The following is a 21,218-nucleotide window of genomic DNA, read 5'->3' as shown; positions in this document are numbered from 1 at the left end:
TGAAAGCTGGAAAAATATTTTATATTTTAGCCATATATTAGCCGTGTCAGTGTTTAAGCCGCAAGGTTCAAAGCGTGAGAAAAAAGTTGTGGCTTATAGTCCTGAAAATACGGTATATATATTTTTAACTTTTATGACATGACATGACATGATAAAAAAAGCAATGATAAAAACAGAAAGTTAAAAGATAGGCAGAATGTGTTTATTCTCTGCTTCAGGTCATGTGTTCAGAGTGGAGATGTGCAGTAGAGCAGGGGGTGTGTTTAATACAGTCAGATATGAAGCTTGTTGAACAAAGAAAATCCACGTTTGTTAACAGAAGAACGTATTGTTTTTTGCTGACAGACATTTACCACATTCATCCATTCATTTTCAGGAAGCTTTATCCTAGTAAGAGTTACTGTGGCGTAAAACAGTATTTTGTACAGGTTTTGGAAATAGAACTGAATACATTAGCAAGAAAATACTACAGGCATGTGTTGTACTGATCAAACTTTCTGTAGGGAGTGGTCTTGGGTTTGATAGTAAAAATAAACCCGAACACACCTCTGTTGCAGAGACTGTGATACTAGGCACAAGTCATGAATGGGTGTGAATCAAAACATTTTATTTATAGCCATAAACTAATCATATTAACTGTTTCATATTAACTGACCTTCACACATATTAGTGAGTGAGTGAGTGAGCTAGGATGTGATGCAGTGAAGAAGAACTGCACAGTACTGTAAAAGTATATGTGCCTGTAAAACCATTCCTTTTTCTGCCAAAGAGATTTGTAGGAATCAGTCTGAAGAGAAACAATAATGCGTCTCGGAATGGTTGCTATGGTTACGTAGACGACTTTCTGATCTGTCTGGTTGGTGAGCAGACTGAAGTTCAGGAAAATCTAGGCTTGACTGGTCTTGTTTTGTTGAATCAATGGCAGTTTATCAGCACGCCCACAGGAAACTGTACGATCGGGCTGAAGGGCGCTTTATATGCATTTTGCAGACTTCTGTCATATCAGTAAGGGCTAGAAAAGATTAACACACTCAAGTTGGACTAAAGGGCAGAATGGAGTAATCATTCTCTTTGCTCTGTTCCTGTCCTTCATCTGTTCTCTTTTCTACTGTGTTGGAGTGAGTCCTGGCAACTTTGCATCCTATTTGCTTTAATGTGGTGTGCAGCACTTTGATTCACTGCCCACTTTCTTTCTTTCTTTCTTTCTTTCTTTCTTTCTTTCTTTCTTTCTTTCTTTCTTTCTTTCTTTCTTTCTTTCTTAACCACCAACACACACACAGACACAGACAGACACACACTCACACACTCTCACACACACACACACACACACACACACACACACACACACACACACACACACACACACACACACACACAAAACCCATTTAAGGTTTGTTTCCTTAGCAACCCTGGGAAATTTGCAGCTGTGAGGATGTGGCCAGGCTCCGACTGACACACCTATCACACGTACACATACACACACACACACACAGTTTTTTTTATTTTTTACACTTATGCGGGCCACTAATTTCTTTCCTCCCCAGCTTTTGTCCATCCTTGTTAATGTGAGATTAGGTAGATCCTTGTTTTTAACAGAGAGATGCTTTGTGTCTGTTTGCACTTCACCGTAACTTTACACTGCTCAGTGTTTCCCCTTCACCTGCTGAAGTCTGTTGACGTCACATCAGAGAAACTTCCAGTCAACCCTAGTGGAGATAAGACAAGCCTCAACCAGTCAGGATCATCTCCCACACATCTGGCCCGGTGTTTAGCACAGCTACAGCGAGGGCTGCTCCAGAGTCAGTCGCAACCTTGTTTTCCTAACCACAGACAGTAAACACTGATTTGATCTGGCTTTTAACTTGCTGTCAGAGTAAATCCTACATGAACAGAAAGCATAAAGGAAAAAGCAGCAGTGGAGTCAGATAGCAGAAACACGTGATATCAGGTTATCTGCTCAAATAGCCAGTGTTATTTACCCGATTTGACATCGCTGGGCTCAGAGATTTTGTCGTTTACTGAATTTTCATTGAGCGTTGCTCTTTGGGTAATTGCCTGAGGTGTTTCTCGTAGTTGTTTGCATGAGCTTTTTGCATGCTATGTGAAGGATGTGGCCTACTTTTCAGGTCTCTGCTCATTTTGAGGTTACTCTTTTGGATCATTTTTAAAGTGGCAGCACATGCAGTTTTAATCAATGATTAATATGCTTTAGATTAATGTAACCTAGATACAGATGCATCATTTTGAGCAGTGGAAAAATACTAATGAAGGATTTATGAATGCTATTAACTTTAAGAATTTTAAGTTAATGCATTTATTGACTCAAATATAGAGAAATAACTGGATCTGGACTCTCCTTGTACTTGGGATGTTTTAAGGGGTCCAGACATAATAAAATAAAAATTAAATGCTTAAGTTTAAATGCTTAGACCAAGGCATGTTAGACATTTTATTTGACATCCTTTTTTGCTATTTCTTTGTATACATCTTTATGTTTTTTGGTCAATCTGATTTAATTTTAAATTTTTAATTTTGAGTTCATGAGAACCAATGACAGTTCTAAAAAGTCAGAGCTGCTTTAGTTATTATGTACATGCAAGAGCCTAAAGCTACTTTAAAGGAATGTGAAAGCATTTACTCAGGCATCCTTTGTCCAATGGATTGAAAAGAACAAAAACATAGTGACAGTTGAGAAGGTAAAATATAACTTTTTTCACACCGAGATGTTTATGTTCATGACCGGTCGAGCAAGTCTGTCCTCGAGGAGACGTGTATCCATCGCTTGATTAATGATATTCTTGCCTGAAGTTCTTGGTGTAAACCTCCAGTTTCTTTTTTGTAACGTGTGCTTTTTGTAACGTGTGTTTTGAATGGGCTAATTCTCTCTCCCTCTCTAATTTTTGCAGAAATACTCCTGGACGACTTCATGTTGACACACCCTATCTTCCTGGCATCCGACAAGTTTCAGCAGGTCCTGCTTCAGCAGTATCCTTCTCATAATATCAGCATCAGTCATGTGCTTTTAAGAAGCGTGTCTTTCGAATCGTGGAAAGAAAGAAAATAGAAAATTTCTTAGGAAATCTTAGGGTTTGTTTATATCAACTTTTTACTTTTGTGTACAATGAGGGCATTTTTGTTCCAGACTTGTAACAACAGGTTTGGTTTATTTATGTTGTCAGAGCGAAGTTGGATCTTTGTAAGAACTTTTACATTTCTCACTGCTCATAGTAGGTTGCACAATACTTACACCGGGTCTGAGGAAACTTGAGATGTAGAACATCTAAAGCATGTGAAGCTAGGAAAGTAGAGGCGTTCAAGGCATAAACGCTGCATGCTTATAGTACATGTTATTGTGAAGCCTAGCATGTAACATGTAAATCAAAGTTAAATTCATTTCAGAAGAGTGGTATCTATAAATTGCTATTTTTCATTGGAACAATTAAAAAAATACAAAAAAATACCAAGAAACAAACTAAAAGCAAAATGCGTGACTTTGAGTGTGAATTTAGGATGCCACAAAGTGCAGTAATAATTTACATTTTAATTTAGAAGTGTTGCAAAACTTAAACGAAATTTTTGCTTTACTCTAAGGAACACTGGAGTTGCTCATATAGGGTTATTTATATTACATACTCACCTATAATACTCACAGAAAAACCATACTGTGACTTGCACTATAACAACATCATATTGAGCTTTAATAGTCCTCTAACACGTGTTATAAAAAAAAATACTACCTTTTATACTAAAAATGTAAACCAGGAATATACAGACATTTTCTTGGTGTACATCTGCTCTTGCCTGAGAGTGGTTGTTGTTTGGGGTTGTGTATGAGCTTGTGAATAGAGGACAGTCATTGCCCCCAATCTCTTTGGGTGACCTAATTTTCAGTTTGAAGAGTCTGTCCTCTGAACTACAGTAGCTAAAGCACTGTTGAGACTCCCAGAGAATAAAACTGGGAAGTCTGTATGCCTCACTGCTCCTAACGCCCAATGTCTGCATCAAGTTCTTCCTTTGTCTGCGTCTCTCTGCCCTGATTATCTCACCTCCTCAAAGCCCCTCTCCAGGTCTGGAAATCCAGACCTAATCAAATCTTTGTTGTAGAAACATGTCTGCTTCCTGCAGAACCTGAAGACAAAGGGAAAGCCCCTTGGCTGTCATCCCTCTCACCATTCTCGATTGGATTAAATTTTAAAATAGAACCTCTGTCTAGCACATAGCACACATACATACATACATACATACATACATACATACATACATACATACATACATACATAGACAAGCACACAAACATACACATACACATACACATACACATACACACGCAGAGTGAATGAGTGATGAAAGCCCATACCTTGAGCTCTTTGTAACACTAAGCTGGTTTGCTCCACTAAGAACCAGGTGCCACTGAGCGATGTTTAGATCTTTGGCAAGAAGAGGCCCTAAATACAGTTACTATATCTGGACTGCCATCAAAGGCAGCTTGTGCGCATGTCCTGCTTGGCTGTTTGGCCATTTTGAACAGGAATAGTGGTTTAAATGTGGACAGGGTGTTTGGGAGTCATTCTTTAAATAGATCTGAAGAGCAACACTGGAGATAATCAGGACAACTTCAGATTGGCCTAAATGGACGTTTGAGGTCAGAAAAACAAAACTCTGATCAATATATTATGGACTAATTATACTGAGAGGTAACAGGTAACACCTTGTTTTGAGACTCTTGATAGAAATATTTTGAGCGTATGACTAAGATACCTGACTGTTATGTGATGCTTTGTCTGTTTGGCAAATAACAAGTTTAAATAAAAGTTTGCACTTCCTGAACAACCCTGTTAATAACAAACTGCTATGCGATAAGGGAAGAAACTTGTGTGTGTCTCTGTGTGTGTTTGTGTAGACGTGATGGGTGTGTTCCTTTGCCTTCACCACTTCTCTGAGGTGGTAATTATGCTGCCAAGATGGCCACACGCTATTCTTTGTGTTTTTCCATGCTTGTGTCTGCTTGTTAGATGGTCAGAGACAAATAGGATCACATTTTTGTTCATGTCTCTCTGCATTCTTTACAAAAGGGAAATATAACATGATATCAATTTCACTTGAGCGGGTATCAATTGTTACTAACTGGAAATTAGTTGATTACTTGATAGTTGGTTAATATCTCAAATTCTACCTGTAAAGTACATCTGAACATTGTACAAGCTTTAAGAATAATGGCTTAATATTTAAAAGCTCGATTAAAGGGCCTCTTTTAACCTGAGGAAAAGCCAGGATTTATGCATATTCATGCAATTAGACAACATCTTTATCCTCTATCTTAACCATCATAATTAGTAACATTTGCTAACTGAGCTAGGTGGCTCAGTACTTGCTATTAAATTACCTTTAATTTATCAGGTAGATGTAAATGGGCTTCATAATGTCATATTTTCTCTGGGCTGTGCTGCTAATTAACTGCTTACTGGCCCACTAGCTAAAATCCTGCTAATCCTTGGTAATGGCTAATACTCAAAAAACTAAAAAACTAACAAAAATGAATGAACACTTCCGGTTTTCCAGAATTCACAACATATTTTCATGTTGATGAAGATGTTTCCTTTTGTTTAGTCTACAATTAAAAGTCCCTCTGTAAGCTTAATATACAGAAATAACAAAGTATTAGAACAAGAACATTAGTATAATCATTAAAGAAGATTAGTCACCGATTTATGACCAATCAGAATTGAGAATTCAACAGGTTTCATAATTCTAATATATTGTAGTTGTTCAAGGTTGTGATGCTCCTTAACAGTGTGCTCAGGTTTGGAGCTGAACCCAAGCAGGGCGAGGGCTGGCCCACCTGGGATGGAGCGGAGAGGAAGCAGGCTGTGTTGAGTGTGGCCTTCCGCTACCTGGACACATATAGGGAACTGCTACAGGAGGAGGGGGACAGATCTAACAGCTTCCCCAAGGTACAAATTTCAACACACACACACACACACACACACACACACACACACACACACACACACACACACACATATCCATTCACACATACGAGAGAAAAACACTCCAGAGGTTTCAAGTGTTATTCCTTGCAGGACTCTATCAGCGTAGCCATGGCAACAAAACTGACTCAGCACAGCCTATCTGAGGTCGTAATTGTTTTGGCTGCTAGTCTGACTTTTCTCTGGCACACACACAGATCAGTTTTGTTTTCCTGAAGGAAAAGAAACCATTAGAACCATTGTAACCAATTCCCCACTTCACTTGTTTATTTTCTATGGTGTGTTCTTTTATTCTTATTTCCTCTTCATATAGGACCTGTACCTTTGTGCTGTGCAAGAGCTCAGTCGCTTCCCCGAGCTGGTGGAGGATGTTCTAAAGCTCCAGCGCTGGACTGAGATCCTCCACAACCCGTGAGTGACGTAACCATGGTGGTTACTCCACTTTTGATCTTTTCTGAGCAAGTTAATTGCAGGCAAAATGTTGCTACACCAGCGCTGCACGTTACGGCATGATTTTGATTAAAAACCAAATCCACATTTTGCTCATTAACTCCCAGCTTTATGGGTCCCCACAAGGTTCAAAAAGAAATTACAAAAAGATCTGATGTGACCCCCCCTCTCTTTCCTATATGTCTGGTTCTCTTCTTTATTAAACAGTAGCAAGCTATAAAATTCTAACAGGAGACATACTATAGCCTATTATGAACCACATAGACATGGTTCTGTGAAGATGCTAATTGGGAATGTTTCAGTTGCATCTGGTAATTAATGGGTTCCTTATGTGATATGTTAAATCCCTTCACCATTTAATGAAGCCTTTAAACCCTTCACAGTCAAAAATAAGATCCCTATACACACCATTCATATACTATTAGTAGATTGCTTGTTTATATTTAGGGACATGTTTGAAAATTTTTTTTTTATTATTATTTCTTTTTTAATGTAGTATGCAAGTGGGTGACTAAAACTCAAAACTAAGGACCGGTTTCTTTCTGTATAAAAGTGTGAACATAAAGCAAATAAATAAGGACTGCCAACCAAAACACAATACATGAATAAAAGCATTCTTTTTGCACCTTAAGCGTAAGCGTTTTTCTGTAAGTTCCACACAGCTCTCAGCAGCAAAGAAAAGAATAGAAAAATGTGTGAAGTGTTGAAAAGCAGAACAAACTGCTGTAATATAAGACTATATTCAAGACATGCTATACATGTTTTTTTTTTAATCCTTATGTATTAGAATAAATCCATTATCATGATTTATTCTGAATGAGTGAATATATTCATAGGAAACAAGTATTGATACAGCAGCTGCAGTGTTGAGAATTTTTGCTCATTCACTTTCTGACAGATGTTGATTGACATGTCAGTCTGGAGACACACCAGAGATAAGTATTTTCTTCCAAAGACAGCATGAGACACATGCAGGTGATTTGCAATTCAGATTATTATATTGAGCAATGATGAAACATAGTAGAAGACCCTTCTCACAATAGACCCTTCACACAATAGAGTCAAATTTCTATGCATTTTCCACAATCTGAAAGTGTAGAGATTTAATAATCCGATGCTTTTGAGCACTGCTGGGACTGGACCATACTTTATATTCAGTGAAGGGAGGAGATAATATCTTATGTCTTCCCAATTAGCAAACGAGCTGCAGGTTATGCTGTTGATGTAAACTGCACATAATGCTGATGTTTGTGTTCTTTCTGGCAGGGCTTTGTGTTAATGACATTCTCTGTATTTTCTGTTTCTAGGGCAGAGGAGGACAAGGAGAGTCGGAAGAAGCAGGTGCGTCCTCTCTTTCGACACTTTAGACGCATTGACGCCTGCCTGCAGCCGCGAGAGGCTTTCCGTGGCTCAGATGAAAGTGAGTTCAGACTGCTTAATTAACTGCAGGACTTTTACTGCTTGAACATAAAAAAGGTTACAGCAAAATTAGAACTGCAGTTATTTGCTAATGGAGGGATCCTAATTAGCACTGTATAGCAGAAGTGAGGTCAGAGGGACGCCCATTTATTATTGTTTTAATAAATTATTGGATTTCATTAGTTAATATGACGTTATCAGTGGTGTGACTCAAGCCAAGTCCTTTCCAGACTTACTAAGCAATTAGGCAATAAGTAATCCTAAAGAGGAAATAGCTGCTGACCTCACTGGCCTGCTGAGGCCTTTCAAGATGTATGAGCATACCAGAAAGCAGACAGCAAACCAATATATTGATCAAGAAACCGTTATTTGTGAAATGTTGACCTTTCAGCAGTGAAAACTATACAAAATGATGTTAGTAAAATAAGTGTTGGTATGACTTCGGATACTGAAAGTGTGAGATTTTACACGTTTAAGGTTTTGTTTCCAAGTAATCCAAAACCCACGTTGCTTTGCTTAGGTTTGCAGGGTTGCTTGATCTAGAAGACATTTTCTTCTGTAGTTTTTTGTAGGGTCTACACACCCGACCACTCGTACGTAACCATCCGCAGCCGTCTGTCCTGCCGTGTTGGAGAGATTTTGGCTCTGGTGCGAGAAAAGCTCCAGTATAGTGAGGAGCAACCGACCCAACCAGGCAACCTCATACTGGTGGCAGTCACCTCATCCGGAGGTAAGTGTCATAAAAACAGCTCAGAATGGTAGTCCCAAGTATTAAGAGGGATGTGGATTAGAAAAGCCATATTATGTGATCTGAACAAGATCCAAATCCAAGAAGCAGTCTACCCTTCAGAACACAGAAAAACAGGAAGTAGGAAGCATAGAATAATCCATTTCTTTAGTTTTAAACATACAGGTAGACAAGCAGACAAATAAACACACATGTGCATGCGTAATTTACTAGTTCCTTGTAAATTCATGCTTATATTTGAATCCCCATGATTCCGTAATTGCATATTATTTTGCATTGAATAGACCAGGAGAAACACAGCAGTGTGACGGCTTTGCAGGCAGCAGACTGTTTGTGGGATGCGCTGGTTTTTCGGTGTGCTTATCAGTGTGGGTGAGATCACATGTGTAACATTAACATCCTGCTGAAAACCATTCTCTTGTCTTTTTACGCAGAGAAGGCCGTATTCCGTCCCAGTGATGAGGCTGTCTTCACCACTCTGGGTGTCAACACACACCTGTTTGCTTGCGAACCCTCCGAGCTCGAGAGCCTGGTGAGAAACATTGCACTTCGTTACCTGCATGCAAAAATAAAATGAATCCAAATGAAAAATTAGTAAGGAACAACATTCTCTAATTTACTACACATTTGACACCTTGAGGTGGGCCCAGGCTCACCCAAATTGGCCAGTTGTTTAGATTAGTTATTAGAAAAACATTATCTGATGTGATTTTACAAATCAAGAGATTAACTCTGAGTAATTGCTTTGTTTATAAGAATCAGATAAGCATACGCCGAACTCTAGTTTTACCATGTGTAGAGAGTTCTCATAGACATATGTGCGTGTGTGTTCATAAGATGCCCCTGCCTGAGGAGATCCACTGGTCCCCGGGTGACAGTAAACTCCATGACATGAGTGCAGAGGAAGTGGCCAACCAGCTGGTGGTGTTTGACTGGGAGCTCTTCAGCTGTGTGCATGAGGTCAGACAAAGCCTACACACACAAACACAGTTCTCTACAGCTGCTTCACCCTTCAGTGCAGATATTAGGAAAAAACATCACTGCATGTGCCAACTAGGATTTTATGTTTAAACAGGTGGAGTTTGTGTGTTATGTGTTCCATGGAGAGGAGGCTCGATGGCGACCCCTTAACCTTGAGCTGGTACTGCAGCGGTGCAGCGAGGTGCAGCACTGGGTCGCTACAGAGATCCTGCAGTGCCAGTCACTGCCTAAGAGGGTGCAGCTGTTGCGCAAGTTCATCAAGATTGCAGCTCTGTGAGTAAACTGGTGTATGTATGTGTGTTTGTCGTCACTTTGGCTGCTATTAGTGGCTCATCCAGAAGGAATAAGGAAAGGCTTGGCAATTAGCCTGAAGAACTCTTATAATTATCACCTAATTATCTAATAATCGTTATTGGATTTCAGGTTTTCAGAGCATGCCCTAACAGCCTGCTGGGATTTCTTTTAGGTGTAAACAGCAGCAGGACCTGCTGTCATTCCTTGCTGTAGTTTTGGGGCTGGACAACCCTGCAGTTAGCCGTCTGCGCCTTACCTGGGAGGTTAGTGCCACCTTTATTCCTCTCCCTTTATTTTTCTCTCCTATTTTTTTCCTGTCTCTAATCCTCACATTCTCATAGACTATTTCTCACATATATTGTATAACATCACATTACACTCTCATATCTTGTTCTTCTCTCTCCCACTCTTTCCTGCTTGAATAAACAGACACATACACACATACAGTACACATTCACACACACTTGTACGTACAGTTTTTTTTTTTGTTTTCTTTTATTTGCCAAGAGCCAAGTGTTATTCCTGGCCCAGGCCTGTTAGCTGTAGTCATGGCAACCGTACTGACAAAACAGCACCTTTTTAAAGGAATCACTTGTCCACCACACCTTGCGATTTCAATGCAGTGACCTTTAAATTAATTTTTGTCGACATATAGCTCGAATGTTTCTAAAACATCCATGTTTTTTTTTTGGCAGGGCTTGCCTGGAAAGTTCAGGAAGCAGTTCCAGCAGTTTGAGAGCACTGCGGTAAGCCATCGTATAATTCACATACCTTGTTAAATCTGTCAACCATAGTAATTTTTAAGAAATTAGATGCCTTTGTATTTGAATGCCTTAAATTCAGTTGAATACTCTGATTCATTCCTTCTCATTATGCACACACAATACCACAATTGGTCCTTCTCACAGTGGGCTGTGACACAGTTCTGCATTAGTATGCATAAACAACAACAAAATGAATCCTTTTTTAGGTTTTATGTTTTTATAACATCTCCATAGACACCTACTAACAGGGAAGTCAGTTAGAAGAAGTTAGGATTACAGCAGCTAAGAAAAAGGAAGGTGCCATTTATACCATCTTGTACAATATCTGACAATTCAGCAGTTTGAACCAAATGAGCTTCACTATACAGTGGTGTGAAAAAGTGTTTGCCTTCCTGATTTTTTTTATTTTTTTGCACGTTTGTCTCACTATAATGTTTCAGATCATCAAACAAATTTAAGTATTAGCCAAAGATAACACAAGGAAATACAACATGCAGTTTTGAAAATGAAGGTTTTTATTATTAAGGGAAAACAAAATCCAAACCCACATGGCCTGTGTGAAGAAGTGTTTGCCCCCCCAAACAACTGTGGTTTATCACACCTGAGTTTAATTTCTCTAGCCGCACCCAGGGCTGTTTTGCTGCTTCATGACCTGGAAGACTTGCTGTGATAAATGGAACCATGAATTCTCCTGTCTACCAAAAAATCCTGAATGACAAAATCTGTTTGTGACCTCAAAATGAAGCGAACTTGGGTTCTGCAGCAGGACAATGATCCAAAACACACCAGCAAGTCCACCTCTGAATAGCTAATTAAAAACAAAATGAAGACTTTGGGGTGGCCTAGTCAAAGCCCTGAACTGAATCCTATTACCTTAAACTTAAAAAGGCGGTTCATGCTCGAAAATCCTCCAGTGTTGTTGAATTACAAAAATTCTGCAAAGATGAGTGGACCAGAATTCCTCCACAGCGCTGTATCAGACTCATTGCAAGTTATTGCAAACGCTTGATTGCAGTTCTTGCTGCTAAGGGTGGCTCAACCAGTTATTAGGTTTAGGGGGAAAGCACTTTTTCACACAGGGTCATGTAGGTTTGGATTTTGTTTTCTCTTAATAATAAAAACCTTAATTTAAAAACTGCATGTTGTGTTTACTTGTTATCTTTGACTAATATTTAAATTTTAAATTTGTTTGATGTTTTGAAACATTAAAGTGTGATAAAACATGTAAAAAATAAAAAAATCAGGATGGGGCAAACACTTTTTCACACCACTGCATGTCCAACAGTATGTAGACACCAGAACATGACACCTACTGGCATGACAGTCACTGCAGCAATGTTGTAGACATTCAGACAGGTTTTTGACAGTCACACACATGTGAAAACAAAATATGACATGCATTTTATTCTTCTTTAAATCAAGCAGCAAGTATCTTAATTAATTGGTTGATACTCTTCAACTGAAAATGGAACACATCATTTCAAATAATTCAGTATTATAAATATTTGAATAGTGTGTGTGTGTGTGTGTGTGTGTGTGGATATTCAGGATCCCTCCAGGAACCACAAGTCATACAGGGACCTGTTAGCCAGTCTGAGGGCTCCACTCATCCCCTTCACCCCACTTCTGCTTAAAGGTGAGACTCTGAAAACACATTCACATAAGTGACATCTGGACACACCTCATAAACACTGTTGTACACGGTGTGCAAACACAACGCACAAACACATTATCTATACATATATCCCAGAAGCAGCTGTTGTCCAGATGTGCTTTTATAACGCATTGTCCTGCTGAGGCGGTCGTGCCACTGACTGATTAAAAGGCAACACAATCACCCAGCTAGGCTAATTAACACCTTACAGCTCTATGCTCTGTGCTAGCCACTCTCAGAGCACAATCCCTGCTGGGCCTAACACTGACTGCTTACACACCTTATTCTTCTTACAATGTCCACTTTTACTAAAGTAAAATTATTATTTTACTAATAATTATTCTGGATAACAGAATAATTATTATTTATGCCATTCATGCCTCATGCATTTAGCAAAACCCATCCTGCTTATTCCTCTTCCCTGTCCAGTCCGACTGCTGCTCTCTCTCTTATTTGTTTCACTTCCCCTTCAGCTCCTTCTGACTCTCCTTCAGAACGCTGTCAGTTCTACTTTACCATCAGACTCTGATGAGCTCAGCACTGACAGAGGCACTGTAGACAAAACACATTCTTGCATCTGTTATTATCTAAATATTATTGTTTTGATGTCTGGCCACTACACATTTTTTCACAATGTTATTTTAACTTCCAAGTAACCTTTAAAGTCTGCATTTTATGACGGTACATAATTAAATATTGCACCTGTTTTGTTTTTGTTTTTTTTTCCCCCCACACTTGAAACCTGAGATTTTTTACATAACTGCTATTGAATTGCTATTTTTTGGGAAAGCACGTATTTGTGCTTTGGCCCATAAAAAGTTTGTGGAATTTTACATTTCAATTATTTGACAATTATCCTTTCAAGAATGCACATGATCTCATTTTTTGATTCTTTTGGATAATGAATCTTTTACATTTACATTTTCACTGTCTTGATTTTGAATTTTCACCGACTTTCTTCCTTAGGGGTGTAACACGGTACAGTACTGTATACAGAACCAATGCTATGAGGTGATTCTAATTTAGTAACTTATGAGCATCTTTGTTCACAATCTGTTATAGGTTTACCATTCATTTTTGAATGATGATGACATAGCGAAGGTAGAATTTAAAGCATCAACTTTATGGAGAAATCATCTTCTATTTACACATATGATTAAAAATAAGAATGAATTTTGACACACAAGTTGTGTCAGAAAACGGCGAGGATAAAAACCAAACTGAACTGCAGAGTCTTACTGTACTGTTCATCATTTAGTTTCTTTGGCTGATAAATTATTAGTAGTTGTTCCAGATTTTAGACCTTTGGGAACTCGCTGAGGTTTTGTTTTGCCTCAGTGCTGCATTTTTAATGCCTGTTCACCAGCTCCAGACTCATGAAGTCATGCAGGGTGATGAGGTTATCTGAGGATGACCTAAACAACCCCTCTGTCTGCCTCTATATTACTCTGTAATGAATCACCTGTATTCAGATATTTCCTCCTGGTGGTATGCATTGGCTTGCCTCAGCCTGTTCATCTGGGCTTCGCTTTTTCCACCTCTGTATAGTGATGCTTTGGACAGAGCTGATCATAGCATGTTGAGCGTCTTTACAGGCTTCACACTTTTACTCTGTCTCTGTTTCATTTGATATGTGTGTGTCCCAAGCTTATGCTCTGCAGGAGAGCAGGGGCTTGTCTAAGCAAGCGGTGATTTGTCTTTGTGTTATCATGCATTAACTGTCTTTTTGTCTTTCTTCCCTTTTCTGTGTAGATCTGACGTTCCTTCATGAGAGCTGTAAGACCTTCCATGGGGAATTGGTTAATTTTGAGAAGATGGTAAGTGACAATGCATGTGCACACACTGTTGTATTGGCATCAGATCTGTAGTGACATTTCAAGGTTTCATGTTTTTCTCTGCTTTTTCTCTCAGCACAAAGTTGCAGAAATGGTGAGGAGCATCAGGCGGTACAGGAGTACACAGCTAGGTAGGATAACGCTGTATCTGTGTCTCTCTCTCTCTCTCTCTCACTCACACACACACACACACACACTCACAGAAACCACTATGTAAAAAAGGATTACTAAAAAAAGCAGAACACAGCTCCACCTACAACACGTGCACGGACACACACCTGTCTGAGTGGATTAATTTTGGGGGAGCTCTGCTCCACCCTGCCACATCCCATCTGTTTAGAACAGCTCAGCCCTGAGGGCCAGCAGAACAGCAAGCAGCACTTGAAAACACACACACACCTGCCATAATAGAATCAATTACTTTTAGTGCATGTGTTATTGCAAGGTCTGGTGTGTGTGTGTGTGTGTGTGTGTGTGTGTGTGTGTGTGTGTGTGTGTGTGTGTGTGTGTGTGTGTGTTCGTGTTCTGATCTGAAAACAATTTACGGTTTATTGTGTGATACTACTGTAGGGTTTTAGTAGCCCCTCCCTGATAAGCCTGAAAGCATCAGTTTGTGTGTGCAGCAGCTGTGTGCCTCCCAACACCTTCATTTCCCGCTCACGTATTTTCATTTAAAATCAAACCAATGAGACAAACAATAGCCAATGCACCATGGCAACCGTTACATCACCTCAGGCAAACTCTTTGCGTGCTGCTAAAGCACAGTGTAATTCAGCCCGATATACTGTAATCACACTTTATACCTTCACACCCAGTCTTTCATTTTGTTCAATGAAGCTTGTCATAGTTTTGTCTAAGTGTTCACGAAGGAAACAAATAAACAGATATCCGAAAAGGCAGTAAAAATATAAATGGCGTGCTTCTATATTTTAATGCAAATATTCTGAGAATCACAATTTAAAATTTATTTATTTAATTGAAAACTTGCACTATTTATCACAGGTCTTTATACAGAGCTGTTCAAGTCTGGATTCTAATGGGTCAAAATGCCCTGATGTTTTTTTTGGTAATAACAATACGCTGATTTGTGCCCCATCAAGACCTGTCACATCTTTATATTTATATCAATACACTCATTGTAATAGATTATTCTTTCTGGAGCAACAAATCACTGATATATATACATATTTGTATGTTTACTCACATTTTACAATTATACAATTATATATATGTTATAAATATGATACCCACAATATTTCTGAATTTTCAGCTAATTTATTGCATTATCAATGTTATATAATTATTATATAATATTAACCACAATTTTTTTTTACTTATATAAAATGCCTTTGACCAGATATTTAAAAAATGGTGATAATGGGAGTAAATACAGCATTTTAATAAAAATCGGGTGGGTGGAAGCCTCACAGTTCTCTATTTATAGATCAAATCTTTTAACCTTAAATCTCAAGTGTTTTGAACAAATTTAATGTAAGTCATTTCTCCAAATCACCTTCCAAATCCAGATAGCTGACGTCCTGGTTGATCGAGTTCATTCAGAGTTCAGACTCAGTGCAGTGTTATAGGTCACACAGCTAGTTAATCAGAGACATACAATAAAAAATGTTCACAAATCATATTTGAGGGCTGCAGTTATTGCACTTGCTCACTTTAATGAAAAACACCAGTGAGAGTCAAGAAAAGAAGATAGGTCCACTGTGTTAGTAAGCAGCATTTGATGAAGGCTCACAAATTACTGGTTTGATTCCCATTCAAGGAGCTAATCCAGTCACTGAAGAGGTAACTCTCTGTATTGGTCCCAAGTCCGGATAAAATGGGAGGGTGGTGTCAGGAAGGGCATCCTGTGTAAAACGTGTGCCAAATCAAAATATGCAGACCAGATGATCTTCTTTGGCGACCCGACCAGGAAGCAGCAGGAACAACACTTAACTTAATTTAATGTGAAACATCCCACATTTAGTACTTTATTAATGAAACACTCCAAATGAGAATATGTTCTAGGTTTTATATTTCTATATCTGAGAAGCTGAAAGCTTATCCCTCTGACTGAAGTGTGTTCCTTTGACTTAATCATTGGAGTGCTTTTCCCAGTTCATCCCCTTGAGTGGATTACTTATTGGTTTGCGTTAAGGGGATTGCTGCTGAATTAAGACAGTTGCTTCCAGTCTGGTGTAGTAAGCAAGCCTGTTTGTTTATTCTCCTAATACGTTTCAGGCTAGTCTCTTGATAGTTCTTAAAGGTTTTATGTTTATAATTTTATATTTTCTAAGTTTATATTATGTTTATATTTCTAAGTTTAACTTTGCATGTAACCTTACATGGCATCATGTGTCATGTAAGTTCTGCTTATGGAAGGTTATTTCCTGAGCTCCATATATCTGCTGTTACTCATAAATGGATAGATATTGAGTCAGTAAAGGGACTCTGGTGTGTCAGCAGTAGAAGTGCTACTGTTTAAATTCTTCACAGAAATCTGAAGGAAAAATGTATGAGATGTTAAATAAATAAATAAATAAATAAATAAATTGTTCCTAGTGTTACTGAAACCAGTTCCGGATCCACTGTTCCTCTGTATTTCAATAAAGCAAAATTGTAAAGATGAAAACATTTAATATGTACAAAAATCTTTTAAATTTGTATCCAAAAGGAACAAAAGGCACCGCTAACCAACAATAGCTAGTCTTCAGTATCAGCAGTTCCCTGTTTGATATTTGTTGTTTATGATAAAATTATGGACTTGCAAGTGTTTTCACACAGAGTGTTTTTTAGAGAGGAACAGTGATTTATGTTAGTATGATTAGGGGGAATCCAGATGGTGGAGATTACATTTTTGGGGAGTTGCAGCCAGTTATGACAGTAATGAGAAACCCTGGACTAAGCAACTGGATGGGGTATAAAAAAAAAAGAACAGTATAATGAATGGAAATTCTCACTTGTATTTTGATTGGGCAACATTAACCACAATCATACGAATACGCCAACTAATTATGAAAGCGTGACTTCTTTAATCAGGATCGGGGACAATCCTCAGACTGGCAGGGCGGTGCAGTGCATTTCCAGTCATTCTGTGAGATCGGTACTGTGCATACTAGTGTAACTGCTATGACATTTTCAGCACCGTCTGATGACATTATTGATGCACGGATGTCAAAAGGCATCAGTTACTGTAGTTTAAAGCCTTCCATCATGGCCATTGACATTTCACGCAACATCTGAGTTCCGTGTCACTCTCGATGGGTTTAAACTTTCAAATGTGTGGCAGATGTAGGCGTTAATAGTGCTGTAATCATGTGTAATGTGCACATGCTGTCCAGAAAAAACGAAGGGAAGAGCTTAGGCTGTTTGTGGAGTGGCTTGAAGGAGCTTTCGTGCTTATTAGTCTTAACAAGCCGTAGTCTTTTGGAATAACCGTTTGGCTTGGATTTGGTCAAGTGACACTAAAAGTCTGACAGGCTGTGAATAGACAGGGGAATTGCAGGAGTATTTTAGAGATGAGAGGGGACAATGTTTGGCTATTCATAGCACTTCTTTTCTCTCAGGCACAACACATTCCCTCTCTCTCTTTTTTTTATCAAAGTGTGTCTTAGCAACGGATACTGAACTCCTGCAGTCAAATGGATCTGCGAGTGTTAGTGTAAGGGGTTAAGAGATTTTATATCAATGTGGCCATCTTGTGGTGGGATTAAGTATTTTGGCACAATTGAATTATCTTGCACCATGTCCTCTTCTCCTGAGGCATCAGAGAAATCACCATGTGTACATGTACGTATGATTCTGTCTTTTAGAGTTGTCAGAACACAAGCCACAAAAATAACCTTGGAATCTTTAAGATCTCAAATACACTGCAATGCAGGAGAAAAAGCTTTGATTAAAAGCATGGCATTTCTTATCTTCTCTTATTTCACATACACTCACTATATTAACACTGGGTAGGGCCTCTGTTTGCTCTCAAAACAATTCTTTGTGGAATGGATTCCACTTTTTCTTTTGAGATTCTAGTTCATGTTGACATGATAATGTATCACACAGTTCCTGCAGGTATTTGGTATTACCAGACTCATGACAACTGACATTGTAGCTCATTGCACTGTTAGTAAGTCAGAGTGATGTAATGGTGATGTCAGACTTAAGTTAGGTTAAAGTTAGAGAAAATAGTGTCAAGCCATTGGTCATAGGTTTTCTTAAACACCTCTATGCTTTCTTAAACACTGTCTATGCTTTAGAACATATATACATACTGTGGTTGTCACTGTCAGTGCCTACATTGTGTAACGGTGTTATAAAGTGTAAGCATTATAATGTGACATCAACCTCAAAACTGACACACAGTCTTTATTACAGCTACTTGCTGTTTATTTAGTGCCATGTCAGGCCTTATAAATGGATTGTTTATATATCATGTAAAGTGATCAGTGATATAAAACAACAGTGTGCATGAAACATAAACATTAATGATATAATTATTAATGATTAATTAAACAAAACAGTTTTGCAGATTTTTCTGTCTAAAGATTTTGGCTCATTAATACTCAGATGTACTTGAGTACTAAATGTTGTAAGTAATTACAATTAGAACGCATTATTTAAAAGGAATGTGTCAGATTTGTCATAATGACTGCATCTGTTCTCTCTGTCTCCCTTGCAGTGATGGATGCCGAGCCGTCTCCTTCACACCTTCAGACCAAGGCGTACGTGCGTCAGTTGCAGGTCATTGATAATCAGAACCTGCTGTTCGAAATGTCCTGCAAACTCGAGCCCAAAGATATGTAACAGGGCTAATCATCTCCCATGCTGCCATTCAGACTCCTCCCTCCTCATAACAAACCTTTCTGCTTCTCCATCACAGCTGGACTGCTGGAAGAGTAGTGAGATCTGTCAGGATTTACAGCAGGAGCTCCTGCTTGTCGAGTCTGGACTTTGGGACAGAGTTAAATGTTATACAGAACGCTTATTTACACATTACATCTGCAACATTTCAGTGTTTTTTTTTCTGCACTCAGTCTACACCTTTGATCAGTTCCACCGGTTTACTCATATTTTCTTTTCTGTATATTTAATTGTTTTTTCTTTTATTTTCACTATTTCCTTGTGAGATTTGTCCAGTTTGCACTGCCATTAGTGGAGCTGAAGCGAATGAGACGGGATCACACTACATTTCCTCTGGATGTTTATGGACTTGACTTCACCTCTTTTACCTCACACACAAACCCCCTATCCCAAAACATGAGACAATCTGACCTCATGGACTTTAATATGTCTCTGCTTTGTCCTCTTTTCCCTCCTACGCAAGCCAACAAAGGCACTTGGCACTTACTGTAACCCTGCAGCCCTCAGCTGTGTTTTAAACACAAACACACACACACACACGCTTTAGACCAGCTCCTTCATCAGCATGATCAGTGAAGGCCTCAGTGTATTAAAGCAGAGTAATATATAATCAATCTCACAATAAATGTCTGTGGTTTCTTATTGCTTGTTGTGTATGAACGCCTCAGTTGCAGGCTGTGTCACAAAGCATGCTCATTAAGTGACCATGTGTGTGCGACACAGTCAGCACTTTGCACAACATCCAGTCACTCCACAGTTAGCACGGTTTGTTCGGGGACGATGTCTGAACACCTTCTCCGTATGAAGTACACTGAGGCCTTCAGCCATCTTGAGTGTTTGTCACAGAAATTACACACAATCAAAGTGCAGATTTTACTCTTCCTATTAGGTGCAAGATTTCAATATATTTCTATTTATGTATCTCTTTGATTCTAGTACAGTTTTAAATCACACTCAGTTCTCTTAATTACTAGCAAAGGCAGAAACTGATTAACTAGCTTGATGAACTGCTAATGAATTAAGCTCTTACCTTAATCTTCTTTTGGACTTCACATCCTGTGTGTGTATTCAATGCCATGGCCATTAATCTGATCATTAATCTCAAACACAGTTCATCTTCTCTTGCCAAACCTTAAACGGAGCCATCATAAGCTATAAAGCAAACCTGCTCTCAGACGGGCCGCAGGGAACACATCTAACCGCTGCTGGCTGCTTTTTCTCGTCTCGGATGCGACTCTCAGGATTTTCTTCCTGCTGAGAATCTTTTGCAGAGGCCTGTCTGAAAAGCCTCCATGTACATAAATTCATGTAAATAGCTAAATAAATATGAAGACTCTATTTTATGTATGAGAAATAAGATGGATGTTCAATGAGAATATTTGTTTTGTATATCTGAGGGGGATAAAAACGTACGTGTACATTTTAAAACAGATCAAGAGTCTAATATTCACGATGGAAGAACTGTACAGCATATCTTCTTCTTGGTTTCGTTGCATCGCAGTTTATATTTGGTTCCTAGCTATAGTACAGGATGTGTATTATACTATATATTATAGTTTTATTGATTATCTTTGGTTGTATTATTTTGTTGGTTTTGTCTCTTTTGCAATTTACTGGAATTGTACAGCATGTGTTCGCTTTAGTTGGATTTGATTGTTTTTTTTTTTATTTGTTTGTTTTTTAAAGCGGGTAACCTACAATCTCTGGGTGTTGTTTTTTGGTTTTTGTACAGAAGTCCGTGTTTACAGTGCCCTCCTCTGAAACTCAGACGTGTTCAACGAGGCGAGAGGAAGGCGGGTCAGGAGGAGGCGCTGCTCCGCCTCCGTCTCCAAAAAAAAATAAAATAAAAAAATTGAAATAAATCTCAAATAAAGCCTCTTCTGATGAGCTCATGAGTCAAAGTGTGTGTGTTTTAGAAATAGCTTTTAGGTGTTGTACTGTATTTATTTTATTAACTGATGGTGCCACCTTGAAGATGACAATGGACTGCACTCAGAACTGACTCGGTTTTGCACTCAAGCCTCCATCAGTGAACATGTTACAACTTCAACATGATAGACTTTTTAAAACACAATTGTACAAAGTTATAGATGGGAAATGATTCATAATCACACTCTCCACTGTTACCCAGATGAGAATGGCTTCCTTTTTCGAGTCTTTCTAGTCTTAAGGTTTCTTCCTCATCATCGTCTTAGGATATAGTCCCTCCCTGCATCACCTCTGGCTTGCTCATTAGAG

General features: G+C 38.7%; 1 protein-coding gene across 1 annotated transcript in view; it reads left to right on the top strand.

The window, feature by feature from the left end:
* The window catches only part of rapgefl1 (Rap guanine nucleotide exchange factor (GEF)-like 1), a 38,716-nt gene extending 17,849 nt beyond the window's left edge, over positions 1-20,867 (top strand). Inside the window, exons 2-15 of the mRNA XM_060892138.1 lie at positions 2,907-2,985; positions 5,801-5,951; positions 6,301-6,398; positions 7,745-7,857; positions 8,419-8,586; positions 9,039-9,136; positions 9,442-9,564; positions 9,680-9,858; positions 10,052-10,142; positions 10,575-10,625; positions 12,192-12,279; positions 14,050-14,114; positions 14,209-14,263; positions 18,799-20,867. Coding sequence (XP_060748121.1) covers positions 2,907-2,985; positions 5,801-5,951; positions 6,301-6,398; positions 7,745-7,857; positions 8,419-8,586; positions 9,039-9,136; positions 9,442-9,564; positions 9,680-9,858; positions 10,052-10,142; positions 10,575-10,625; positions 12,192-12,279; positions 14,050-14,114; positions 14,209-14,263; positions 18,799-18,923 — 1,484 coding nt within the window. The 3' untranslated portion in view covers positions 18,924-20,867. The remainder of the gene's footprint in view (positions 1-2,906; positions 2,986-5,800; positions 5,952-6,300; positions 6,399-7,744; positions 7,858-8,418; positions 8,587-9,038; positions 9,137-9,441; positions 9,565-9,679; positions 9,859-10,051; positions 10,143-10,574; positions 10,626-12,191; positions 12,280-14,049; positions 14,115-14,208; positions 14,264-18,798) is intronic.
* The last annotated feature ends 351 nt before the right edge of the window (positions 20,868-21,218 follow it).

This window comes from Tachysurus vachellii, chromosome 18 (assembly GCF_030014155.1).
Source record: "Tachysurus vachellii isolate PV-2020 chromosome 18, HZAU_Pvac_v1, whole genome shotgun sequence".
NCBI classification, from domain to species: Eukaryota; Metazoa; Chordata; class Actinopteri; order Siluriformes; family Bagridae; genus Tachysurus; species Tachysurus vachellii.
This window is presented reverse-complemented; position numbering and strand designations above follow the sequence as displayed.